We start from the raw sequence: 27,776 nt of genomic DNA on the forward strand, positions 1-27,776 counted from the left end.
GCTTCAATACTGGCATCAACAGTTGTTGGATCAGTGGACGCCACGGTGGTAGCTTCATCCTGACATCGGGATGGGTCACATGATCTTAAAAATGAGGAGACACGGTCTAACCGAGCTTCCAGACGTGATACGTTTAACACGCTAATCTCTGAAGTCCACATTTTCTTCCTTTTCTGTCTCAGTCGCCGCATTCTTCTTGAACCTATTATGTTAGTTAGAATTTATTATCGTAGTTGTAATATTCGTAAAAATACGGCTGCACCTACGGCCGATACGCTTCTTATTAAGAGAAAGAACTATGCGCAGCTAAACAAAACGCGATAGGAGTCAGGCTGGCCACAGTTGAGCTACTTATCAACGATTTCAAGAATGAAGGGGAACTGTCGAAGCCACGTGAAGGTAACGAAGATCCTATTTGCTTGCGCATACGTAATCGACACAGCTGATGAAGCAAACGATCACGAAATATAGAAGAAGGAAGCATTGGGCATGCTTATCAAGTAATCTGTTATAAAAATGTATAGAATACGTAATGCAAATCGCCAGTTTGAAAGAGATCCATTATTTTTGGCAAAAGAAGATCTGGCTTTCCTGGCTAATACTTCAGACCAGCAAGACGATTTATGTGTCTTCGGAACAACGTAAGCAATTGAACGAAACTGTGTGTAGCAATGGCCGAACACATAAAATAATTGAAAAGTCGAAGCCGTTCGTTTACGAAGGTTTACGGAGCGAAAAACACCGTTTCAAAAGCCTTGTACGATACCTGAGTTGCCTCAACTTGTGTAGCATTGTTTCAAGAATGTGTCAGCGTAGAGCCCTCAATATAAGCAATCTATGTAAACCGAGTGGTTTTTGCTCGAGGCTCGAAATGTGCCTGCCTTTACTCGGATTGAAAAGTAAGCGCCCTACAAAACGTTTCCGTAGTACTCGTTTATACATTCGTCATATGCAAACGTATGGTTCATTTTCCTAACGGTGAAATTTCTGCTTTGCCACTCCGCACGAGCTTTCCTATGGGCAACCCTTAACGGAGCCTTGCAACAATTACACCCGTAACTTGTAGTTGTTGAAACTTGATTCTTCCTCAATTTTCTATCAACACGAAGTCACTTCGCATTTCTTCTCCCAATGTCTCTTTCAATATTATTACTCTATAGAACACCACGTGCCCCATCATCGTCTCCACCAGACAAACTCTACCATATTCGCATGTATATACCAAGACAATACCACCTCATGCCGCTTCAACCATCTTTTCTCTTGGCCGCACTCTACCGTGGTAGCATGTCCGAATGTCAACATATCCATAGGCCACTATCGGCTCTTTGCTTGTTCGGTTGTCGTAAGCCAAGCAGAGCAAACGTCTAGTGGTAAGTCCCTTTTTTTAGTGTTTTTCCCTACAGTCTAGCCAGATTCTCCCCACGACGAACACAGCAGGACCATGCTAGTCGCATCCTAGCTGCTTGGTCCCCCACTTCCTGTCTGGCTTACCCTTGGTTAGCTGGTCATCGTGCCGTTACTTGCCGCCTGTCACTTCCTTCGGCATTACCTTCCTCCGTGCCCTCACTCGTTATTTTACAGCCATGCGGCCCTCTCCACGAAGTGAAGAGAGTTAGGAACACCGACTCTGGGGAACATCTCGCAAGTGGACGGTCGAGCACAAGCTGACAGCACTTGCGCAGCTAAGACGCCCGCTAGAATACAAGCGTAGACGTTTAGGCAGGGTAGTCTGTTGAAGCGTTAACGCAGATTGTGCCGATGAGTTCGTTACTTGAGTGGACGAAACAGCTAATGAGCGATACTGTCTGGCTAACGAAATAACGTGTGGCAACATATGATGACATATACGAAATAACAACAAAAACAAAGTGTCACCGATGCGTCTATGGGATTGAGACGGTGGCATTAAAAGCGTACTGAAGTATGTTTTCATTGGGTCCTAATAATATAAACTCTGCAGTACAAGGACAGAAAAGTGCTTAGAGCGAGGCCGAGTGTGCACCTGTCGTATAACAACTAAACATTTAAAGGTACGCCTGTACATAGTTGTACCTATATTCTTCGATCCTTCTTCGTTCATTTTAGAGTCATCTGGATGACCAGGTCGGATTGTCGTCGACGACGTCAACGGAACGTTCGTGGCGCGTGTTACTGTATGTGACATAAGCGGCAAAAGCGTCGAAAATACACTCGTAAGCATGGGCGCAGTTTTTCCCGCCAGAGGAAGAATTGTGCGATGATGCACACGAAGGACAAAGTTCAACGCGATTTGCTGATTTGAGCCGCGCATGGAATCATTCCACAATAGCAGCAGCAGCAGAAGAAGAAGAAGAAGAAGAAGAAGAAGAAGCGGCAGCAACAGCAGCAGCAGCAGCACCAGCAGCAGCTGGGCTCTAACTGGATTTTGCAACTGGGGCGTAACGCGACTACGTCTCTTGAGTACTCTGCAGTTAAAACAAGAGTCTCTTTGCAATGATATCAGCATCATGTGCGACAAAGAAGGTCTAAGTTTTTGCCACCAAGAATACCAACCTATAGTATTACACGTTCATTGATTCCACAAGTGATTCTAAAGCGAAGTGCTTGCCATAGCGGCCATAACAGGTTGTTCGCTCGAAGGTCGGTCGGTCGGTCGGTATTCGGTGCATGGTAGTATCCAGACAGACTGTGACCCAGCCTCTGAATGAGTGTTTGTTGTGAATCAGTTTGTATATTTCGTTTGCTGTAGATCCCTCCGCACCTATAGGTAGTGTAGTAAGGTAATGGTCTGGCATTATGAGTTCTTCCGTACCACGTTCGTCTCCTTTTCCGAGCCGACTTCCGGTCGCATCAATCAACTGTGTATTAAATAAAATGAACAGTGACCCTCGTAGAACTGTGCGTGATAGTCGAGAAAACGGAAACAAGTGATAACGGCGTGATACGAAAGTGGACAAGTAACGACGACTGCGTGTTGTGCTTTTTTCAGTCCGGTGCGAGCAATCAAAAACAACGTGGGAATAGCTGTATAACTTCGTTGGTTATTTGCCTACTGGCTTACCTAGGTAGTTTATTGCTCCGAGCAAGTTCAAGTGTCCCAAGCGAAAAAGCCGCGTGAAAATACCGAAGAGGAAGTGCCGTAGCAGGTTTCCGTCTGGCCAACCCGATAACTTCAAAGGGATACCCTACTGAATGCCGACGCTATGAACCCACTGCAAGTGGAGTTGTTGTTGATACTGCTGGTTGTCGGACTAGCGGTAGTGCCCTGGACTGGGCAGGTAGTTCACTGTCGTGAACCCGACTGGGCGCAGGATATCGACACACGGAACGGTAAGTGATTGCCAATTTATTCCAATGAATAGGTGTACCGAACACAGATCGAATAAAAGTATAGTTTCACACATAAAAAGGGGTCGGCTGATGACGTTGTGAACGGTAGGAGCAGTAGGACCAATTGACGGATGACTGCAAGTCGTCGCAGGTGCGAATCACAATAACAAAAAAAAAAACACTCGCTCAAAATATAACTAACTACTTATGAATAGAAATAATAGGGAAATCTAAAAATCGATTGAAGAAAACACAACTACACAAATAGCATGGTAGTATTGTGCCTGTGAAAATAATGCAGATAAAAGAACATATCATCCATGTTTCTCTCTTGAATAGCTCTATTTGTTACAAAATTAATTAGATCAGCTCAAAACCAGTGCTTTACCTTTCTCGTAGTCTCACTCTTCATAACGTTTGAGACTCTCGCCAGGAACGCTATCACGCACCAGGTTGCCGACGGGGTTCAATACGCTGCAACAGTAGCACTCACACAGTATCAGCTCTTGTTACCCATCGTCAATTCGCTCAGAGGCATTCCTGACATAAAACACATTTTTGAATATATCATTCGATAAAAATGCCACACTCGATCCTAGTAGATGCCTGGCGAAGTCTGAAAAACTGAAATTCTGAAGAACTGAAATTCTGAGACCCAACTTTATGAATCTCCGCTATCGAGTCTAAACTTGATTTTAAATTTTCAATTTGTCCACTTTTCAATAGAAATTTTAATGTCTTATGTATGTAAGCACGCATATATATTATATTTATACTGGTACACATGTTGCGTGGACAGGTGACTCAAGCAGAAGTGGCAGGTTGTCTGCAACAACCGTGGCGATGGGGGTAGTTGGGTGCTATAGACGTCGTAAGGTGCGATGGTATAATTGTAGGGTTTGTCCGCTCTTGGCACTCTATCAATAACAAAGCGCGGTACGTTTCTATGAAACATAATATTAGTGGTGAAAGCAATGAGTGTAGTGGCGCGCAGGCCACTATTCAGGGTGAGCCCGTCATCTGCACGGTCCTGGCATTCATCCGGTTATGACTCGTCCTATTAGTATTATGTATATATACTTAAAGCAATCTTTACGTTTGTAATATGCAAGCATTTCTGCTGAACTTTCAAATAGACCCAATTTGCTAGAACTTAGTTATTATTTTTTCAACAAACGGCACCGTTTCTACTTCGGCATACGGACTACTTAGTCAAGGATAGTTTTATCTAATCGTTTGCTGTTGACAATACGCGACTGTGGCAATAAAGGTCCTACGAAGCAGTCCGCTTATTATAGCCAATGGAATAATTTAGGTAATCGTTCTTCATTGGTAAACGGTGACTGCTAATGCTCGGAGGCCTCGTCGCGACGTGGCTAGATCGATGACTCGAACGACAGCAGTTACGATCGCACCCGTAGCGGATAGGCCAAACGAGAGCTCAGCAACGCTAATACACCGCGGATTCCTCATCGACAATTAATATTCATTATTTTTGGAATTGACTAACGAACGTGGTCATGTAAGCCGCACTGCTTGTTTATGGGTCTGCGTGATCTTATATCTCTCGGCGATACAGTCATGGTGGCATTCTATTTGTGGGCATCTGGGGCCTTACGACATCGGCCGTTGGCGACACTGCGGCGAAACACACGAAAAGGCTCTCGCTCACTGTAGGGACTGAAGAAGCATTTCATTTCGTCTTTCGTCATCGTTAATATGATGGCAGCAGCACCAACAGACCCGAGACTTTCTCTGTCTGTTTATAGCATGAGCCTGTTGGCGTCCTTGGGGCGTCTAGGGAACGCTCGCTGACTGGTTACAACAAACACAGCATTTCAGTAACAGCTGGATGCGAGGGTTGTTGACCACTGCCCCGTGCCGTAGACACGATCGGGTTTGCTTGTCCTCGGCGACATATTTATAACTCAAACACGTTTTAATTAATTTGTTTATAATTGCAATTAATTCTTTGTTCTTGAATATTATGAAACGGCATGGGGCAACTCTGCTCACGAAAAAAATCTTGTGCACCGGGAAAACCCATGAAGATGGTAAATTTGCCCGCTGTCTACTTGTTAAGATACAAAATGTGCTTAACTTAACGAACGGAAAAGTTGGTGACATGGAAAACTGCTTTCTCGTACCCTGGCATTCAATTAATTTCAAAAAATTTCAAAAATAAAAAAAACGGTGATCAATAGCAAGACACCAAGCTATTTAGCAAGGAAACCATACTAATAAAGCTCTTAAGTTTAAGGTAAAGGTCTCACTGTACCACAATCAGTGGATGTTTATTATGTTTTATAGGCTCTGCCAAGTTTCGCAACATAATATATATATACCATCATAGGATCATGCTAAAACGTTAAGATAACTTCGAATGACGGATTGTCCGAGCATAATTCCGAATAAGTTGGCAAGGTGTTTAATATTTCAACGCTCATTATTATACGTGGATATACCCCGGGGCTACCTAATTTATTCGGCATCAATTCGTATTGGTTACAATCATCCGATCTGGTAAGTATCCGTCCGAAGTTCAATCTATGTTTTCTTAAAACGTGGCTAAAATTATATTCCGTGTATTCTTCAATTTATTAAGTAAATAACCAAATGCTATTGTTATAACAGTGTTTATTTCATGTGAAGTCAATGTTATAATGTCGAGTCTCACTACGATAACGCATGCTAGTTAATGTCGTTTGTATTTATATATGCAATATTTCCTATTTAATTTCAACGATTACAGTATTTTGAACCCTCTAGTTTTAACTAAGGTTCATACGTCCTGGATTCTGAACAAAAAAAAAATTGTGCTCCTTGTTTATACAGACATCATCGGCATTATTGGCCGCTTTATGCGAGCCCTACACCGCTACCAAGATCAGCGTCGATCTATTACGGCAGAACCGTTAGTACATGTTTAGAAGCGATCTCGGACCAGTTGGCCGGTTTCTATCTATTAACGAATTCTATCTATCTGTATGCTAGGAGAAGGAGACAGCGAAAGGTGGCGTCAATGAAGCCAGGGTATCAGCCCCAGATCGGTCCGGATTGTTTCGTCCATCCGATCGGAACAATACATTCACCTAGCCTCACATATACGAATAGTTGAAAAATTGAATAAGCGGAGCGTTGTTTAGGGGAAGTGTATTCAGGCACGGATGCATCAGCTCTGTGTTGCTAAAGATCAGTAAAGGCCACTTAGAAATCTATCTAACCCTTAGCTTCGTCTCTATAGAGGCTGTGAGGGAGCGAGCTTCACAGGGGCGCAAGGGGCACGGGGTGCCTCTTGAGACTGAGCTTGTTATTGATAAGTGAATCTATTCTATCAGCCACCAGCGGCACTTCGATAGCCCTACGTACAGCAGAGTATTGTATGTGTGCGTATTTTTCAATAGGTATAAACCTTCACTCATGAATCGTAAAAATGGTAGTCGTAGTCGTTAGAAGGCGCATAGTGATCGGTTTTTTTTTGCACGTCTTACCAATCGTGCCGGCGTTCCATCTGTGCGATAGTGATTGGTGTCATACCAGAGATACTTCTCTTAAAAGTACTATTGACGCCGCTAAGATAATGAGCGAAGTCTAAGAAGTGTTTGTTTAGCTGAATGACCCCAAAAAGTCCTTTGCTCAAAGGCTGACACTGCGCGAACCTCCTTATTTCGCCTATAAAATCCTTTCTATCGCGCCGGTAAACGTTTACACATCCTATTTTTCTCATGCAACGAATATAATGAACCAGTAAACCAGTCATTTCCGCTGATCCCTGTAGAAATTTAGTATATGATACGAAGTCTCTAGGTCTAGTACGCTTTTTGCGGTAAAACAGTGAAGGTTAAAAAACCTCCCTTGACGAAATCGACTGTCAAACCATTAGAAAAAGCCCTGGTAACTTATACCACTATGACAAAAACAGGTTTACATTTTTCATAGCCTACCTCAGTATATACATACTCATATAATAATTAAGTATACATTCACTAGATCTGCCCATTCACCCGGTTTTGATCAGCTCTGCATGGTCAGTAGAGTTCATATTATGTAACCTAGGTGAAACCTGGGTAAAGTACGGTGGTAGTACTGTCGTTACGTCCGATCCGATTGAGCGGGAACAGCAGCGAAAGCAAATCCGCAAAACAAAAAGAACGAACCTCTGAAGTGTGCTTTTTGTTTCTCTTTCCCGTTGCTTTGTTCCTTTCGTCTTGTGCGGTAGTAGACCTTGAAGCGTTTAAGCCGAAACAAACTTACGGGATAGGATAGCATTGTCTTGATTGGCTGCGGCGAACGACGGTGGCTGACAGCTGGCAGATGGTAGCCTAACGTCCGAAGACCAAAGTTCTAAAGTGTCTCCTACAAGCGCTCGCTCGTTCGCTTGCTCCCTGGTTGACTTCTCGCTCGACTGTCTGACGTTACTTCAAGCGGCAAATCCTCCAATATGTCTTGAAGGATCTTTCCGGAGCCACGCTGTGTATGAGTGTGTCTATACGGAGTGTGTAGCATGTTGCACGGCACACTGTAGCATAGTCTGGCCAGCTGAATAGCCTCAATGCGAGACAGGGCATTTGTGAGCAAAACCCATTTGGTCCGGTATAGCGAAGCCGATTCGAGAATATAGTATGTCGTGTTTCTAAATCACAGAAGCGGATAAGAACGAATATTGGTTGGCTGTAGCAAGATCTAGCTGAATTGCTCTGGTTTGTAAAGGACAAATGGCGAAAAAACTTGTGAAGTGGTCAAGAGATGGATCGATCTTTTTGTGTGATTCAGCAAAATATATTGTGTCGGTCTTAGCCGCTGTCTGTGCAATACTGGAGGTTTTTTTTAAATACACAGTATCTAGAGCTCTAGATATCACGAAGGTCGTGAGGATACATGGCTGCGCCGGTTATCTAACTCTTTAACGAGTAACCGATCCGCAACGGTGTGACATGTGTCAGCATCGTGTAATGAAATGAACGCAATACCGGAGAAACGAGTGCGGGTGCCGAGAAGGGAGGTCACAGAGATTTTGCCTATGGAAACGCCTTCAGTGCTTGTCTGTCTTTTGGCAAGAAGCTTGTGCATAGAACTCTCGCCGAAGACCTCACCAAAGTACGCCCGACTACTTTGCTGTGCTTTTCCTAACCGGGCTTTACTTTTAGTTAAAGTCTTAAATGCTAGAATGTATGTCAGACTCTGAAAAATGTTGGTCTCATATTAAAGGATCTTTAGCATAAACAAAGCACATGAACGTTCGTAAGCCTTTGTCGGACGAACGGATACGAAGGGGGCGCAGGACGAATGATATTACACGAGGATAATAGACAATCAGTCTGAAGAAAACATACATAATGCTTACGCATAGCTATTGGCGGTCATTGTAGCCTGAATCTACAGTCACAAATAAGAATTGCCTCCTGCCATAGATATTTAAGATCGATTTGGTCGTTCGTTGTCGAAGCTTGATAGCGTACCCGTGGCATCTATCACAGTGTTCTACGGGCTGGCAATGTGCTTTGGAAATCGAACGACCAAGCGAATGATTTCGTACGTCCTTTGCTACCATCACCACCTTCTACTCGCGTCGCTTCCTATCGTTGCTTTTAGGACGGCGGCTCCGTGGTCCAAACCTTCAAAGGGCTTCTCATTCTTTTTCTCCCTATATCGTTATTATCTTGCTTGGCTCTCTGAAGCAAGCTTCGCTGGGGCCAATATGATGCCTCTTCATCGAAAGTTGATAGCAAGAAGTACTGCCGTTACTTGCACAGCTATATAGCACTACTAGCGATAACGACGAAAACTGTTACAATGTGGATATGACGACAGCGGAACACCGTTGCCCCACCAAAGGCCACGTTACCATGCATCGCATACACCATCAGCGACACAACTGAGCTACACTCGCAATGACCGACATCTATAGTATTATAGGTAATAGGAAATGAGGTGTTGAGCTCAAAGTGGTAACATTCTATTTCCTGTTTTTTGCAGTTTCTAGCCAGCAGCCACGAAGACAGAAAGGCGATGTCTGTCCCATCGACGTCAGAAATTGCTTATTGGGCCGGCAAAGATTTTTCAAAGGCAGAACTAATTTCTTTTGGCGCCAGTATATTATTTTTGTAAGGTGCAATGATTATCGTGTCGACGTTTCTCGACCGCCATTTGTATCGGCGGTATTGAACAGTAATGGTGTTCTTTCATTTTTTTGAGTTTGATGCAGGCAGTAGTTACATTTTTTTGTAAGATCATCATAGGCTGCAAGCTTGTAGTAGACGATTGTGGCGTATACATAAGTGGAAAGAAGAAAAGCGACGGGCGGCCGAACTGGGTAGTAGACCTGGATCCGTTCGAGCCGGTCTCTGCGATAGTCATGTAGAAATTGCTCGCAAACCGGCTAACCAGCTTTAAACCGGTTTCAGTCTGATCGTTTTTTTGGTCCGTCTGACCGTGTCTCTGTGTCTGAGTATCGCTGTGATTGCTGACTAAGTGGCTACGCCGTTGGACTATGCGCGTTGACAAGTTGTGTCTACTTGGCTATCTGTTTGCTTCCGCGTTCACTCAACTGCGCTGCTGGAACCAGCCCGACCTAAGGAGCAAGCTACGTATTTCAACGTCGTGGGCCTAACTCAACGCGGCCCAGCGAGTGGAACACCTAAAAATAAAGTCCACTTCCCAATAACTATAGCAGTCGCTAAGTGACACAATAAATATGAAAGGCCTAGTCGCTCACTACAACGCCACCTACGGCTATTCATAGTAGCTATTTTAGCGACAAATTGTTTTCATGTTGTCGGATATTCAAAGGACAGAGCCGGCATTTCCCTGGGCGCGATACCTGGCCCTTCGTGCCGGTTCGTCGAGCCGCCAGCAAAAGTAATAGCGTGCACACTAACCCTATGTAATCGTTGGTGACGCAGTCTGAATTTTGAGTTGTCTATATCTTTAGTGATACACTAATTGGTTGCTATACCATGTACTTACGGAGGCCTATTAACGGATTGTCTTCTGTTATTGCATGAATGAAACATTGTCGAAAATCACTAGGGCTGTGTGATTTGTGTAATCAAGCGTCTTCCGCCACCGTCTAGAACGTACGAGGGCCTATTCAGGCCGAAAGGTTAAGAGAAGCTGCGGTTGTTTTAAGCATATACATGTTTGATATCATTGGAAGTTTTTTTTTTTATTATTTAAAACAGCCGTGAATAGAAGACTGAAGAGTCGGCACTTTATAGCGCGCATTAAGTCGAGTTAAGTAAATGTAAGGATTGTTAAAATGTAATGGTATCCAGTTATGTACAACAAAAGCGGGTCACCAAAATTACCTGGGCAAAACATTGACAACCTAGGGAAGGTATAATAAAGTTGGTCGCCTACAATCGCGATCACGATCTCAGTCGCAAGTACACGATCAATACCAAATCCGTTTCGAAAAATCCAAAATAAAAGTTTCGAATTCTGTATACCCTGAAGTATACCTAAAAGTTCGTAGTAGCAGACAACGAATACCACTAGATTTTGTCCGGTCGGCGAGCATTAACGATGTCACCAATCGATCAGTTAAGCAAACATTTTCACCGAAGCTGTTTCGCGGCAAGGAATGCTAACACAGTAGCCAACCGACATTATTAATCTTGTTATTTCAGACATCGTAAACTGATGACATAAACCGACGTAAGATTTCATTGGTCATCAAAGGAACTGACTGCATGAAGGAGGTTCAGGTATTTCCGCAAAAGACCCCCTTTTACAAAAATTCTGATAGCTTGTTTGATAGACAAAAAATCTGTTGCTTGTACTGACGGTGCATGTGACAGCGGCGCAACTCTTTTCGAACACTGCGGTATATATACGCTGTACAAGTAATAGCTATACATTGCGCCCAGCATCAAATCATAGGTACAGCGGCACCGATAGCCGGACGTAGACAAAACGAATTTCGCGTATGCCACGAGAAGGCGAACAGCATTGGCAACAGATAGCAAGCACCTTTGTATGTTCTATGTCTTCCACCATATTTCACAGCCTCGATTACTGAGGCAAAGTTAGCGATAACTTCAGCACATAAGGGCAAAGGCTCGTCGCTTTCTTCAGAGTGATTAAAAAAACCTTCCGTTTAGTTAGGTCCGTCTAATTAGGTTGTTGTCGTTCTCGTGCGACACCGACGAAGCATAATAGGTTGAGTGAGATCAGATCGAGAACAGAATGCGCCGATAGAAAAAGCGATAAACGGCGAATGAGCCCAAATAGAGAATCGTCAATGAAACATAAGATTAAGTCTCAGAAGATGATGACGACATTCAACAACAGCATCAGTGTCGGCGCAACAGCAGCGCTTTTGGCTGCTCTACAAACCCCTTGCCCAGGCTCCCATCCTTTAACGCTTTGTGTGTGTCATCCTTAGAATTCTGCTGTCGTCGACGGCCGCCCTTCGAGTTCACGGCCTCCGTCCCAATACGTAGCCATACAGCAATTTGTATTGGCTAGAGACAGTGGTGGCCGAAGTCCATGACGCGGTGCTGGCTCACGTCTCCTGTTCTCCAAGCGCTTTGTCATCACTATCAAAAGACGCCGTACAGCAGCCGGCACTCCGCGTCCGCCAGTCTGCACTACTGCTCCATTGCTGCTGTAACTTGCCGCCTAAGAACAGAGCAGATGGGGAAAATTCCATTCTGCCGCTGCCAGCGTTGACAACGAAGATGGCGGCAGTTGATTCGGCAGTTGCAACCTATAGGTTGCCCCTAGAATACCCCCGCCTCCCTCCCGCTTATCTCGGACTCTTACTGTGACTTGCAGCTGTCTGGGTTTACTTCTGTCCGCTTCGTAAGACGCATGCTGGTCAGTTCTTGTATTAGGTTAACCTTTGCGGGCCAACGAAACAATCCGCCTTCGACTGGATGACCAGCACAGAACCCCCAACAGCAGGACAGCAGCCTCTACGCGTCTAATACCATCATAGCCTCGGAACTTGTGTTTGCTCGGCTATGGAACTGTGAAGGCGGAACCAGGGCAGACTTGTGCTGACTGACTATCGGACTCAATCGACGTGAGGAGGCCTCGATCGTCGGGACAGGAACGTGGAAAAAGGACCTGGATGATGGCGGTGTTGGAAGCAGACTCTGATGGTCGGAGCTTGACGAGTTCTGGAGTGCTGGTGATTTTTAGACGACCTACGGTTGCCCCGGGGAAGCGAAGGTTTATGCTTGTGCCGGAATTGACGTTCGCTTTTCGCGTACGCCAGCGACTGTTGACGCAAACTTAAGGGTACGGTTAGCGGTGAAAACAGAGAGTTCGGCCAAGTAAACGGAAAATTTTGGGTCGAAAGACACTGCAATGCAAACCAGCAAGTGAAGATGCTGGCTGCATCGAAGCCGCGCAAGGCCTAGCGAAAGTTTAAGGCAATGTTATAGTAGTATAATAACAAAACAAGCAGTTACAGCCGCCGTTGTAGTGGCTAAGAGAGTCTATTCAGGAAAGGTAGAGGCGGTGAAGCAAGTATTCGAAATAGCGAGTCCTTAGCAGAAAGCTATGATGATAACGTCATTGGTAAGTAAATGTTTTATAACATTTAATTACTTCTGTCTATTTTTTGCTTTCTGTTGCATCATACATCTTGTTTTTCTTCTACCTTTTAAATACGCGTGCATTCATTCGTGCATGTGGCACTCTAAAAATCGAAACACAATGTGTAGCGTCTATGTGTGTCCTGAGGTGCGATGTGAGAAACACATATTTATATAATACTCAAGTAACTAGCCTCATATATTAAATGAACATGCGCTCGTTTAGTTGTCTATGAATCTGTATATCCGTTGTGTATCCGAAGTGATGTAAGGCCTCATCGGATTTCCAGAAGTTGCACAAGTGAAGTATTTGCCTGGTATGAACCAGTCACACTGGGGTAACCCCGCAAGTAGGTAGTTCATGCTTCCATTAAAATTGACATGTGTCTCCTACCGTGATTACCCTATTACTCGGTACGATTCGAGTGCTTTAGGGGTATACTACCCAAGGTAATGCATTATGTAATTCCCTGACCTGTGTTACCCACCATTCGAAAATCTGTTCGTTCTTAACGAAACTTTATCTAGATTACATACATAACGCACTTGTTTCCCAAAACCAATATATTTAGTTTTGATAAGGTACCTTACCACCCGTCCACCGCTCTCAATAAATCCATAGTATAACAGTATTCAGTAACTAGCCAATAAAGCGTGTCTTTCGCACAGTAATAGCGTAGCACATAACACTGCTGTTATGATACACTGCAGACACCACAAGTTGCTCAGGATACATAAGATGCAAAGAAATGGCCGTGGGTGAAGGTGACAAGCTTCGTGCGTGTCTCTGTGTGGGTGTCTAACAAAAGCAGGATAAAAACCTAGAAGTAACAGAAGAAGAGAGGACCCCGGGAGCGAGACACTGAATACTCTTATGTTCTCTACAGTTCCAGGTGCTCGAGATAACCCCTTTGATGGCGTTGTTCATGGTTACGGTTGGCCACAGCAGTTCCTTCTTTACTTGACTTTTTCAACAGCAGCAGCAAAAAGACATGTCGTTTGAAGTAATTAATCATCTCGAAAAGACGTCAACCCGACGGTCTCTTTTTGTGTGGAACGTTTCAGTCATCCCCTCGCCAGTACTCTATCACTGTCTATTCTTTATCATTAAGAGGGACAGGGAAAAGGTACCTGATGTTTACATGGGAACAAGAACTGAAAGCTCTTTTGGTCGGTTTCATCATATTATTTCTTAGGATTCGTGTTTGTTTATCATAACTGGTTGTTAACTTTGCGACTTTTCAATTCAATGCGGATCTGCTCGCAACCAATAGGACAGTATTTCTCACGTTTATAGTAGGATCTCACGTTCACAATAGGAGCCTGTGCAGGCTCACAAGATTACTCCGATCCGCGAGAAACAAATATTGCTGGCTGACCGTTTTTTGTGTAAAGTATTGACTAATCCGAGATGCAGGACATACCGGAAGTGATAGAGGAACCGTTTTCCACGGCACTCAATTTTGATTGCATCAAAGCACGTTATCGCTAAATTCTCCGAGGATTCTCACTCAAGAGACTTGATTCTCTCGAACATACTTGCGCTAATGTATCGGGAGACTCTGTCCGGCCAAACAAGACCTCAGGAAACAAATTGATCGCTGTCTGCCCGATTTTAGAATGGTTTGGTAGAGAAACCGCGGATTGACCAAATCTTAACGGTAACTAATTGATAGTTCCTTAAGCGCTAGTTCCTAAGGCGCCGCTGGTAGATGACTATTTGCGGACCATCTCCCCCACAATTTGTCCTTGCTGGGGATCGAATTAGGTGAGCTCGATGTTTGCTAGAATATGCGTTTGCGACATTGCCCATCTCGGACTTGTAATCTTTTTTGATTCACGCGTTGCATTTATACTACAGACAGAAGATAACGAACTAGCGATCAGAATATGATTCCTCTTCCTCCTCCTCTTAATGTTTAACTCGGTGTGGGCGCTCACTGGAAAACGCGTATCCTTGATTTGGATTCCTAACCATGCAGCGATCATTTCAAATGAGATGCCAGATGAATTGGCCAAAGAGACTCTTGAGTATTTTGTCAGGACTTTCCCTCTTACAGTCACTATGCTTAAAACTTTTCGGTTATCGTATCTTCATGAATCATCGGAGGCTTCCGAAATACGCTGCCGGAATGGGTGGAAAACATTGTCTCTTGGGTGGTCTTTGCCAGATATTACAACTAGTCGGGTGGTTTTGTTGATGCTGGTGCTATGTCTACGGTCTGTCTAATAAACCCTCTCGAAAGGTGGGTTGTATGATGATAGCATTTTTTGCAGGGATACGTCGTGCGTGCGATCAGCAGATTATCCGCACCCGATGCGTACTGTAAGATTGTTTCTTTAGCAAGATTAAGTGCAGGTGGGCGGATATTAGCTGGAGGGCCTTTGCTGGGCTCAAAGCGTTTCGTTTTCCTTTCTCATTGAGAGCTTTAGCCTTGCAATTCTGAAAAGGTTCCAACGGCGATATCTAACGTCCTCAGCTTTCTGAGTGGTTCCTAGATGCGAAAATCAATTGGAATTTTGTCTGTGTAAGGCGCTAGCTTTACAATTATGTACGGCTAAAGTTGGTACATGCGTTCGGTTGGCTTTTCTGAATAGGGAAGAAGGGTCCACACACGGGCCCTATCTGATGGAATACGGCCTGAAAAGCCACATCTAAGCGTTTTCTGGCCACAGAGACTTATGCGGGCCTAGGGCCAAAACGCCCTGAAAATTTTTAGGGAATAAAAATAAAGAAACCAGGTTGATACGGATACAACGAAGACAATAGCTGCTCCCATACATTTTCATATTCGCTTCCTTTTTCTCCCAACGCTAAGCTGGCGCCAGCTAAATAGAGCCTGCTGCCTTGACCATTTCCAGCAAAGCAATACTCCCCCGTCCACCGCACTGCCTGCGACATTTGGGACGGTACCGCCTGTTCAGGAAAAGAACTAAAGTATGAGCATGCGGTAGCCCTGTATGTCCCTCCTATACAGCTGTTGTGTTGAGAGTCCATCTGGAGGCTAGCCACCGCTCCTTGAGCCCCTGTTGCCTCCCCTTCTTGTCATTCCTGTAGGAATTCCAAACGGCATTCGTTCCTAGTGTTGGCAGAGTCAGGCGAGTCAGGAAACGGCCTATAAAGCCAGCGCCTGCTGACGGTGCTACGCTGGCGCGTTAGTGATATGCTGTTTGACTAACAAACGTTTACGCCTTGTTCGGACGAATTGTCGGCGATGGTGAGTGTACAACCAACAAGTGGGAAATGTACGGACGGCGTGTCGTCAAGGGCAAGATGCGAACCATTATCTCGTTTGACGTTTGCACCATATTGCGCTCCCGTTTGCATCTCGAATGCAGGACAGCAACAACAGGGTACCGCGCATGATATTGTCGTTACCAGTACAAGTGCAATGGATGAACATGAAATATTCGTAGTTTAATAGCAGCGAATGAAATAATCATACGTGGAACTTGTCTGTGCACTAGGTAGGTGCGTAAGGAGCTACGAAGAACGAGCTCCGAACAATGTTCTGTATTACTAGGTCACTTAATACCTCTATCCTCGCGTGAAAGTAGCGTTTGGACTTCGAAGCTTTCCATGGCGACCTCCAACAGATTCTATGTATGTTTTTATATCTCAGTATTATTAATTCACGCCCTTATTAAATACGTAATTACGTTCCTTGCGTAGTACCCATTGGTAAACAATCCCATTGCTATCCACCTGCATTACACCGTTTCGAAGCTGATGATAGAATGAGGCTTATTTTAAACGGCATTCAATTAAGGCGCATTCGGAGCGAAGACCGTTTGTTATTTTTACGTGTATATATGTTGACACCAGATAGCATATACCTACCCATTCGGCTACATCTTCTCTCGCACCGTTCTGATAGTCCAGTGCGAAAATGTGCTCAGGTGATCTTTATCTTTTTTATTGCGAAATTTGTTCAAATTAAAATTAGTTACTTCAGATTTCTGTAGCATGACATACCATGTCACAGCCTGTAACTACAGTTACGTTGATCATTCAATAGATTCATTAAACGAAGCTCTTAATTCAGCTCCCAGCATCAGTACCGTAATCAGCATATCGCATAACGAGCGTTATTAAGTATCTTTTTCAGTTTCTACTCCACGGTTCGGGGAGCAGCAGCAACTGTAGGGAGAGCAATCAGCATGCAGGGTAAAGGAACCGCGAGGCGTTCGTTTTATTAAATACTACATTCGTTGTCATGGTTCCCCTTCATCAACGAGATACTTATTATGTTATTACATCGAACAGCGGGGTAGCCGCTGAACCAATAAGTCGCCCGGAATAATGTCTCACCTGATTTATACGAAGCGTTGCTATGTAACGTCATGATGAATTGACTAGGCAAACGAAGCGCTCGCTTCTCTGGCCAGACATGTTACTTCTTCAGCTAATCAGAAACTCCTGATAGCTGTTCAGCATCCTATTAGACAATTGCACCAATGTTCAGGGTATTCCATAATAGTTGTAAATGAAACATAAATATATTACACGTAGAGAGATAGTTACTAGTTGAGTGCCGATTAAAGAAACAACTCTACGCTTTCGCTACCTGTCGGGTTTTGGTGACCGTTGCAGCACCTATATCATAGAGCTTGCCCGTCCTATCCGCGTGACTGTATGAGGGACACTGATTTCAACGATCATTTCACGAATCGATTCTCTCGTTTTTCATAGTTGCTGTCGTATTTAATTGGGGAACTTGTACAAGTCGCCATCGTCCGTGCGATCAAATCATTTATTTTACCCCGCCCAATACCGTAGCCGTCATGAACAGTAATGCCGTCGATTTTTCCCTTTCTCCGCCCTAATATGTTTGATTCTGCCAGCCTTCGTTACTGTTCCTCTATTGCCTTGTCGGCTTACTTGGTAGTCGTGGTAGTAGTTGTATACGCTTTAAGATGACGGCTAATCTCTCGTAGGCTCCATTCAACCCCCCAGACTTTCTTTCGGGCTTCGTCCTTTCCAACCCCACAACGAATAGCGCTTACAGAGCGATTCGACCTAAACCCTGTTACTTAGGGCCGGGCGGCTGGCCTTTGCGCTACGACGGGCTGAAAAAGTTTTTCGTCATCAATCTTATTTCGAGATCCTACGTTAGCTTTGGAACGTAGTACTAGGCGCTGCGGTAGCCTTTCTCCAACAGTTTGTTTTCCCTCCCTGTTGCTCTGGGGGGGAGGGAAGAGACGATGTAGTATGTCGTTGGAGGAGAAGAGAACCCCCTGCTGACTCAACCGGTTGTCACTTGTTTGTGGGTAGATCTGGCTGTGCCTGTGCCACTTGCGCTGGTTTTGGCCTTACTCCTGGCCGGAATTGGCCCAGAAGGTCGACATTTTTCACGGCTACACTCGACACTACAGCAGATACAATCGTTTGACGATGTACTACATCGGTGGGAGGTCAGGAGGGACGAAGCGGGCAACAGTATATATATATATATATATATATACACATACCATTGAGTAGTAATAAATGCACAAGTAATCACGTAGAGCATATTTTTTAGCTGTGTCAATGTTAAAAGCAATGAACAACCCAACAATGTGAAACTGCTAGTCATTTATGCCTAGGCAATTAGGCAATTCTGTTGTTTATAGGCGATTACTAACATTTCAAGAGGCAGCGTACTTGTACACGGGCTTTAAGAAAGCATCTGCTTCCAAGTGTAAGAAATGTGAAGGCATAAATATGTCAATTAGGTTCATTTTACTAGTCATGTATACATATATATATATACGCTTGTGGTATTTTTCCTATTTTAAATGATCGCTTAGGAGAAAACACAACATGAGCCATCTCCATGGTGTTAAATTGGTTTGCCTTGACAAGTTCTCATAATTGAAACGTGTGTTTCTTGTTGGCACTGGCCATTTTTAGCTCCTGGCGATTGACAATGTACCACTCTCTGCCATAGTAGAGAAGGGATGTACCGTAAAAGTACATCTCTTTTGTGCTAATCAAATAGACTTTTTTGCAGAAAAAAAAAAAAAAAAAAAAGAGATCTGTAGACCGTATTACTATCGTCTGGTGTGGAATTAACCTCAATTTTTTGTAATGACATTCACCTATAGTGAGACACGTGTCAACCGCCTCGTATACGCTCTATAACTGGGATATTTTGCCCTATATTTATGGGATATTGATATATTCGCGGTTACTAGTCCTTCTCGTCATTTTTCTTCCTTGCTGTAACGGAGCAAACCTTTTTGGAAAGTTATAGGCTGGACCAATACATGTCTGCAGATATGGAATACGCTGATGAATAACATCGAATCCGCCATAATTATGTGTAAGGTACCAAAAAAACGATACATATAATTTTTAATAAATACACTGAATAGCAATTTAATAAAGCGATTTTGACGCGTATCTAGCAAAGTAAGAGGTATGAAATAGACTGGTGGGCCGTCAGGTTTGCGTTTTGAGCTTTGACAATCGATGTAATACTTGAAAATAATTTTGGTTGATCTTCCATGTTGCTGCCGTACATACATACAGGCCGATTCCGTTAAATAAACAAGGCGTGGATTTTATTGTTAGTGGATAGTGGAGCTTTGATGTTGACGACTGCCACACAATACATTGACTATCATGCCCTGCATACTATAGAACTATCAACAAATTCAATAGCCTTAGATGTCGTGCGCATGCACGAATCGTACGCTCGAAACCATACCATCCCGCTACCGTGTTATAAATACAACCAGGTTTTGACCATTGATATACGTATATAGGAAATGGTGAAAAGAGTTCAGTGCTTAATTTCATTAGTGACACGTGAATGCTACACAACATGTATCAATAAAGAAAGCAAAATTATATACGTACACCAACTGTTTCAATGTTGGAAGATAACAGCAGTGGCACAGCGGGCATGGCGGATCGTTCCAAGGTGTCGTCGTTGGCCAAATCTCAAGTGCGCCACTACTGCAGCTTTGAAAACAAACGAAACAGTGTTGTTTGTTTCTGGCAAAATAAGACAATTTTATAAACATTTTTTTTATGCTCGGTAAGTGTCATCTCACTGGAAGACGAACGCGTATACTCGGTCTTCCCAGATTCACGATCCGATAGCAAATTTAAACCGATACACCTTCCTTAGCGTAGCTGAAGTCAATATATTACTCGAAGCTGATTCAGCGATCTGGCTCGCTAGCGGATAGTGTTTCACTGACAAACCGATACAAAACGATAAACAAACTATACTCAACGAATAAGGCTACGACGGTGATACTCAACATTACGTTTTCTATAAATTAAATATTTTCAGAGAATCACACGATACCCAATTCAAAAACGGGTCATCTTTGAATATGCTGTCAAGCGTCAAATTGCTTTTTCTCTCTGAATATAATATGTTTACTGTAAAAACATCTAGCACCTATACACGTATATATCTAAATAATTGAAAATGGTAATTTTGCAGGCAGTTGCCCCCCTGCAATTCTACGACAGGTGGATAGTGGCATATTTTCGCGTGATTTTGAATTTTACCCGCTGTCTTGTCGTCAAATCGTGACAAACGTCGAACGTTAATCAACGGGCTTCGAGAACGCTAGCTACCCACGGTGTCATCTGCTGTCTTCACGAATGCGTAATACCGGTAGAATTCCTACTAGAGCTTTAGATGAATAATCCTACAACGATAGTCGCACAGCAACGTACTAGTCGAGGAAAAAATTCAGAAGGAAAAATGTCAGTGACGTTCGGATGGGCGCATGCTTTCATACGTCATCTATAACGTGGAAATCATTTTTTATGTCTGACGCGTGCAAAACAGTAGATAATACCAGCTGGTTTATTTACTACCTAGCTAAAACTATGGTGCACATTTTTTTTTCTGAAAGGGCTGCTGCTAACAATCAACAGTTGCTAATTGCCTGCGTCTGTCTGTGCACCAAGCTTACCTGTCTCTCTTTCGTGTTCGGTCGTTTCTGTTCCATCCTACTAGGACCCCATACTCGTTCTGGAAACTGGCGGATCCTTGCGCGCTCCCTGTGCTTCTGCGGTTCGTTCAATGCCATTGCTGTTTGACGGGCAGAGGGCTCTACCTATCGACCAATGCCTTGTAAAAGGTCCCTTGGTATAAGGTGGCGACGCAAATCGGTTTGGACCTACCTGCATTGACAAACCGATTGGGAGCCCTTGTTTACTTTCCTGTTAGCTTCTACCACTGCAAACGGTACATTGGTGGCAGACCTTTCAGTTGAGTCGAGTATGTAGCGGCTAACTAACGTCGGTCGTTTATGTCGAGCAGCGGAACCAGTCGGAGCTTCGCAGGCAAAAAACTGCACAATGAGAGGATGACGGGAATACCACCACAGGCCGTGTGACAGGCTAATCGAGCCTGACAGCTGGAGGGGATGGCGTGAACGGCTTTGCTGGAAGGTAAAATACGTCCGAATACGAAGGCGAGTTCGGCAGCAAGTTGCACAGAGCTAAAAAAATTGGACTTCACGAACCGAGACAGCGCTCTCTCAACTGCTCCGGTGCTTATTTCTAGATAACTGGAAAACCAGCGTACGATCCTTCCATTACGTAGAGGTGGCAGGCAAAGCAGGAACTGAACATTTGCATTTGTCACGCATCAGGACGGTAGGAGAAAGGGTAATAAACGCCTCAATTGTATCTCTTTCGTTTTCAGCAACGTGAGCCACATGTGATCCATGTGTTGATCGATGTTGCGGAGGATTTAACCCAAAGGCAAAGTGTCGATATGTCTAGCTACTTACTATAAATTAAGATAGTGCGCTACGTGCGCGAATTAATTACATTAAATACATTGCAAAGGCCTTGATGTGATGAAAAGTCTGTATGACTTAGATGTTAGCAAACAGCTATGGAAATGGTAAGAGTCAGTGTAACAACGGGTATTCCTGTTGAACAGCTGAACGAGCTTGGTCCCTATACTATATTTCGAAATTCTTAGTCTATGTATCAGACAACAAACGAGACTGATGACAACACAGTCTTAACGCTCTGACTACCAATGCAAGGGTTAATTTACTTTGCTATGACACTAAAAGTACCAAAGGGTGGCGTTCATCTCCATGTAGCTCATCGAGCATGCATCAATAGCTTTACTCGGCGATCTCAAGGGTTTGTTTTGTGACAAAATATATACTTTATACATTGATATGCAAATCTGCGCATTTGCTCGCTTGAATAGAGTTAGCAATCGTGGCGGGCTGAAACGTTACTAGGTCGTGCAATTGCTGCCCAGCCAACCGTTGTCTTGACAAAATGCCGAGCGTGCACGACGGGGGAGTTGTCGGAATGTCAAAATTATTCTAAGCGAAATGCGATGAAACGGAATCTCCGCTAATGAATTATGAATTGGCCTTATGTGTTCTTGTGATTGGCACTATGCTTTGTTTCGGTCAAGCGGAGCGGTATCGAGTCTGTGGGCCAGGCCAGAACAAGCTGGCGCTTGGGTCCAGATCCACGTACGGACGCAGATTCCCGCACTCGATCTACTCGTCGTCGCATACTTGCTATTGTTGTTGTTGTTGTTGTTGTTGATGTTGTCGTCGTCGAGGGCGAGTGATTCGAAACGAAGCCAACCAGCAGGAACGGATCTATAGATAGGATGTGCGGACTGGCCTTTGGTAAATAGTGTAAGTGCCCTTGGCGTTGACGGCTTATGGCGCAGGCGCAGCTGTACGAACTCGATACCAGTTATCATCACTCAAAGTAATGTTTTACATGTATAGGCTAGAGTAGCTAGGATTAACCTAGGAGTAGCAAAGCTTTTTTCAGTTGCAGGACAGAAACCTTGCTGCCATTGCACATATTATTGTATCGTTTGCAAAAGCCTTTACAACCAAGTAACAACTAATCCACATTGACAGTTTCTTTTGGGCATTATATATTCGTTTGTCGTTTAGCTGCCCATAAATACATATACCTGTAATGTAAAAATTTGTTAGCCTATAACCGTGACGTCGAAAAGTTGTGGAAGACTTCCTGCGGTAGTTGTAAGAACATGGTCCGTAACTTACATTTGTCAAATAATACGCCAGTGTTCAATCCCGTCGGGTACAAGGAACTGTTCATTTTCTATATATATGTATATTATATTCCGTATTAAACGGTCAAGTCAAAACAGCTCTTTACCGTAGCAGTGAAGTGTTCAATACTACGTCTTATCCATAGGCACTGACTAACGGCGGAAACACAACTGACTCCAATGACCTCGGCAGACATTACGTGTCAACACTTCTAACTGGCCGGTTAGACAGATAATCCTAGGCGATATAGTTTTCAAAACGTCTATCATCTCGTGGCTTCGCTACAGCGATTGAAGTCCTATCGCACTGGTCTACTGGTTCTGCACAAAAAGACCATTTGCTAACGCCAACATTAATGCAATGTTTGCAGTCTATCATCTAAAGGTACAACATATCGGTATATTTGTTCGATCCACAGTACGAAGAAGGGGTATAGCCCCAAACGCCCTGGTCCAACCGAACCACTCTGCTGAACGCAGCCTAACATGATTTCAGAAGAAAGGTTGTACAAGCAGCTAAATAACCGTTTTTAATTCGGGTCGTTTTTGCCCTCAATAACCGAGTCTGTATCGCGAACAGCCTTCAGGAAGTATTTAGGAGAGTTCAACATGGTTGCCTCAGCTTGTCGGCTAAGCCTATATATCTTATTCTACCTAGTCGTATACCGGGAAAAAGAAAGTACTCGAAAATAACGAAACCTACGAGTGTTGAAGGGCCCGCTTCTGGGGCCTTTCATCGGCGCGGCGTTTGCCCATTCGCGTGTGCCTTCGGGTTATAAAGTTCTGCCAGTTCTACAGCAGACTAGACTATTGGAGCAGGGGTGTAGGCTGAGCCGAAAGGCCTTGTTTGCGTTGAAGAATGAAAAACATTCACTTCGTCGCTCTACCGTCGCTGATTACTCGCTAAGCCAAACTCGCTTTCCACTTGCCCTGTCTCCGCGAGCTCGTGCGGGAGACGGCTTGACGCGGATAGCCTTCTGCGTGGGCGAGCTTTCGTTGCTCGTTAAGATGGAAGATTTCTTTTTTAAGGCCACCTACAGCTTCACTTGCTGTGGGCTCTAGCGGCAATAGCAATAACAGCAGCAGCCATAAGAGTCACGGCGTAACCCTCAATCAAGTAGCGTAGATGCGTAAGAATACTTTCGCATTCCATGTTTCGTTCCGTACCGCTTGATTTTTTCGACGAGAAGTTCCACTATTGGCGATGCTGCACCGTCGCGACATTGTAAAACATGGTGCACGCGTTGGTGCACTCGACAGCAGCGCTACGACGACCACTCTTGACACCCATCGTACAGCGCTGCATGTTGCGTGAAATACGTGGGTGTAATGAGTTTGACTTGTTCTTTTTTTTGCTTTTTTTTTTTTGCCATTGTTACTTTCGCTCGTTGTGTAGTCGAGATTAAACGACGGGACGATTTGATTGTTTTCTATATATATTAGGTCGCAAAGTACAGTTCATATTTTCTACCCATTTGTAATTAAATTAATAAAAAATGCCCATGGGTAACGATTTTAAACAGTTATGAAATTTGGCGCACACACACTATGGAGAAGTTGCTGCGTGGCGAAATAATATTCACTCGTATACTTTCTCTGATGGGTACTATGTGCTGCATACATAATTTACTACATAAAATTAGATTTTCTCTATTTTTGATGAGTAAAATTTGATTGAAGAAATAGATTTTATATCAAGCAAGCGGTCTTCGGAAGGGAACCGTCACCCTTTCATCATTTAGAATAAGGCAGCAATCGATGGGCTAGATACACCGATTAGGTGCGAAATGCATGGAAGTAAACAAGAAGCTAGAGGATGTGCTTTATGGTACAAGACGATGGCCGATCGAATACAGTTGGCCATGTTCGAACGGACGAGATCGAAAACAGCTACCTCAACGCTGATCAAAGTGACAATCGATTGAGTTCAGTCAGACAATTCTAAAAATAAGCTGGAAATTAAAAAGGAAACATTGTGTATTTGAATTCGCGCTGAAAATAAATCGAAAAAAAGTAAAAATTGAATTGGACACATAACAACATCATGTGGGAGAAAGCCACAAGCTAGAATTTACTATGAAGTGCTTGAACTTATTGCACGGAACAGAGTTCCATAATGTCGGGGCATGAATAACCACCAGGTTTAGCTTAACGCTATTTATATTTATTTATGTCCAAAAAATGATAATATAGGAAATTAGGTATTTCTGTTGTCGTACATCGATCGTCTCCTTCAGTCTCATTATAGCCGTTCTACATAGGCCGTGGCTTGCCTACTGGGCCTACAATTGAGCAGAATCTTCCATCGATATTTTAGTCGGTATTTTAAAACGTTCGCCGTTAGAAAGCTTTAAGGGCTTTGCCAACTTGTTGCTCTGTTCGTACCGAAGCCGAGATCATCGCAGGCGATGGGCAACAAGTATGTCAAGCGGATCCTACCACTAGAACGACCAGTCGATGATCTAACTAGTGAAAGATAATAGCCCCGAACTCCAAACGAAAGGGTCTTCGATATTAAGCGAACACTGAATGTAACCTTTTATAGGAGAGGTCTGACGTCCGGTAGAGTTTCTAATGACAACATGGTCAGACAATACCCGTATCATAACATAGATTCGTTGTAGGACCTTTGGAGCCATAGTAGCAAAAGTTGCTACCCTAACTCAGACGACGTAAATAATTACTGAAGATCAGTCAAATTCATCGATAATTTACTGTACACTATAGACAACATTAGTTCTTCTTTTTTATAGAGTGTTTCAATGTCAGCCCAGATCATTCTGCACTATCCGGAACGGCCATAGTCTTATTACATAAAACAGTTCGAAACAAGTTATTAGATAAAGCGATAATATATATATATTATGTAGTACATATGTTACTATAGAGTAATATATCATTATGTTATATGGACGTTACACTTTTTCCGATCTGCTTTAGAACAACAGTTTGTAAGCTGGAAGAATTGGGATCTATTGAAATTATTAATATTACTTTCCTGGTTACTGGACCCAGTTCCCTATCCGGAACAAAGATGAAGTAGAATTAAGCAATAAATTAATTTTCGTTTTTCGAAGTAAGATGATCTGTCCGTTTTTTTTAACAATCCTTTCTTAGGTTTTTTAGCACATTTATCTTCCATCGCTTGTATGTGGCGTTCGAGTTTCAAAATGGTATTTTACCAATCATTAGCTGTCGAACGTAGCTGCGTTAATTTCGTCAATTTTCAAACGCGTACTTCGAGCCACTGCTCCGAGTTAATGGTCACGTTCACAAATGACGAGGCAGTCGAAACCCCCGACCCCATTCCTGAAGATTCACTGCCACATGGTGAAGTTCCCGACAAATAGTAGGATCCTTTATATGTTTTAAATTACTGTCTATCTGTCCTAAGGGACAATATATTATTATATATTAGGCAGACACATTTTCTGTAAAACGACACTATACATATTTAGAAAATTAAACAAAAAGCCTATTACTGCTTTTAAGAAAAATGGCTTAACTACAATAGGTACGAGGCCGATATAAACACAATCATATCTTGTACAAAAGCATACTTTTGAGATGATTGCGTGTATCGCTTTAATTATAGTTAATGGTAACGTGTTTACATGGGAAATTTCAAAACAAGATTTGGGCTCGAAAGCGGGCGTACACACAACATTTTGTCGTTTATGGCAGAACCAACCGTTTCCGAGAGGAAAAGTGTGTATGGACGGTTCAAAACAGTTTTTTTATTCGTCATACTTTGTTAAAATCCATTGTAGCTTAAGCTAGGTACTCTATAGGTCTGTATCTGTATCAATCATCTACCTACGTACGCTTATGTCGTCGCTAGCGGCTATCAGTAATACTAAAAATCTGCAGGCCAAGCAAACCGGCGGCGTTTTGCCCCTGTATTTTGTGTTTTTTTTTTGCTTCATCTATTAATCAAAGCATCCGCAGAAATAGTGCAGGTCTCTCGTAGAGCTTTGTACGGGAATCATTAATCATATTATCTCTTTATGTATTATAAACAAACATACACATTTGATAACTATGTGTCCTTGTTGGTCAGTAGGATAATATTACAAGTAAATTGAATTACATCTTTTTATAGATAAATGTGTTAATTTATGTATATTCTAAATTCTCAGTTGTGATAATAAATTTTACTTAGACATTTTACTCCAGGTTTGGGTCGGGGGTTTGTCAGTCAGTCCACGATAATATCCAGTCACATATAAGGTTTCTTTCCATCTCCCATTGCTAGCAACAGAAACCAGCTACTCTAGTTACCCCACGTGCAAATAAAACCATTAAAGCTGGACCTATCCATTTCCACTCATGAATGTTGGCCTTTTTTTGTGGACTTTCGAAAATCCCTAACTTTCTTCTCTTGGAATTGTTGCTGTCTATTCCGATATTTACGATATGGCAAAGGCTCCAGCTCTCGCAGGCGGTAGCATTCTCCTTATGTCCGGCTAGGTCCACTCATTGTGTATTTCCTAATGGAACCTCCGCTTACAGTACAAGCAGTGCTTCCATATACCATTGGCTTCTACGACGCCCAACTGTTAACCGTAGTGTAGTTACTTTGCACTGGAAATAGCACACTTTCTATTGTTCTACATCGTGGTACGACTACAGTACCGTTCGATAATGACTCGCTGCTGTAATATATATTACTTATTCCCCTACGGTCACACCCCCAAACAACGCAGCTAACGTCGCGCTCTCGGTAACACCATTGCAACGTAACATAGCCCGTGTAGGTAGAAGTGGGGGGGTCCTATAATCCATAGGCTACAGGCGCATCTTGCACGTCATGTAGGTTAGCAGTCGGAGTCATTCGAAGAAAGAGACATCACCACATCTAAGAAAAGCTACAAGGTTGTTCTGAAAAATCGGT

The 27,776-nt window shown here is 43.4% G+C and overlaps 1 protein-coding gene across 6 annotated transcripts in view; it reads left to right on the forward strand.

The window, feature by feature from the left end:
- The first annotated feature begins 1,654 nt into the window (after positions 1–1,654).
- The window catches only part of LOC111252970 (uncharacterized), a 75,038-nt gene continuing 48,916 nt past the window's right edge, over positions 1,655–27,776 (forward strand). For 5 of the 6 annotated variants that reach the window (XR_015329912.1, XM_022811683.2, XM_022811685.2 and 2 more), the window contains exon 1: positions 1,655–3,312. Coding sequence is in view for 5 of the 6 variants with exons in the window: in XM_022811683.2 (XP_022667418.1) it covers positions 3,186–3,312 (127 nt within the window). In the remaining variant the exon portion in view is untranslated. The remainder of the gene's footprint in view (positions 3,313–27,776) is intronic. The other variant, XM_086992449.1, reaches the window with a different exon arrangement.

This window comes from Varroa destructor, unplaced genomic scaffold, assembly GCF_002443255.2.
Source record: "Varroa destructor unplaced genomic scaffold, Vdes_3.0 BEIS01000006.1, whole genome shotgun sequence".
NCBI lineage: Eukaryota > Metazoa > Arthropoda > Arachnida > Mesostigmata > Varroidae > Varroa > Varroa destructor.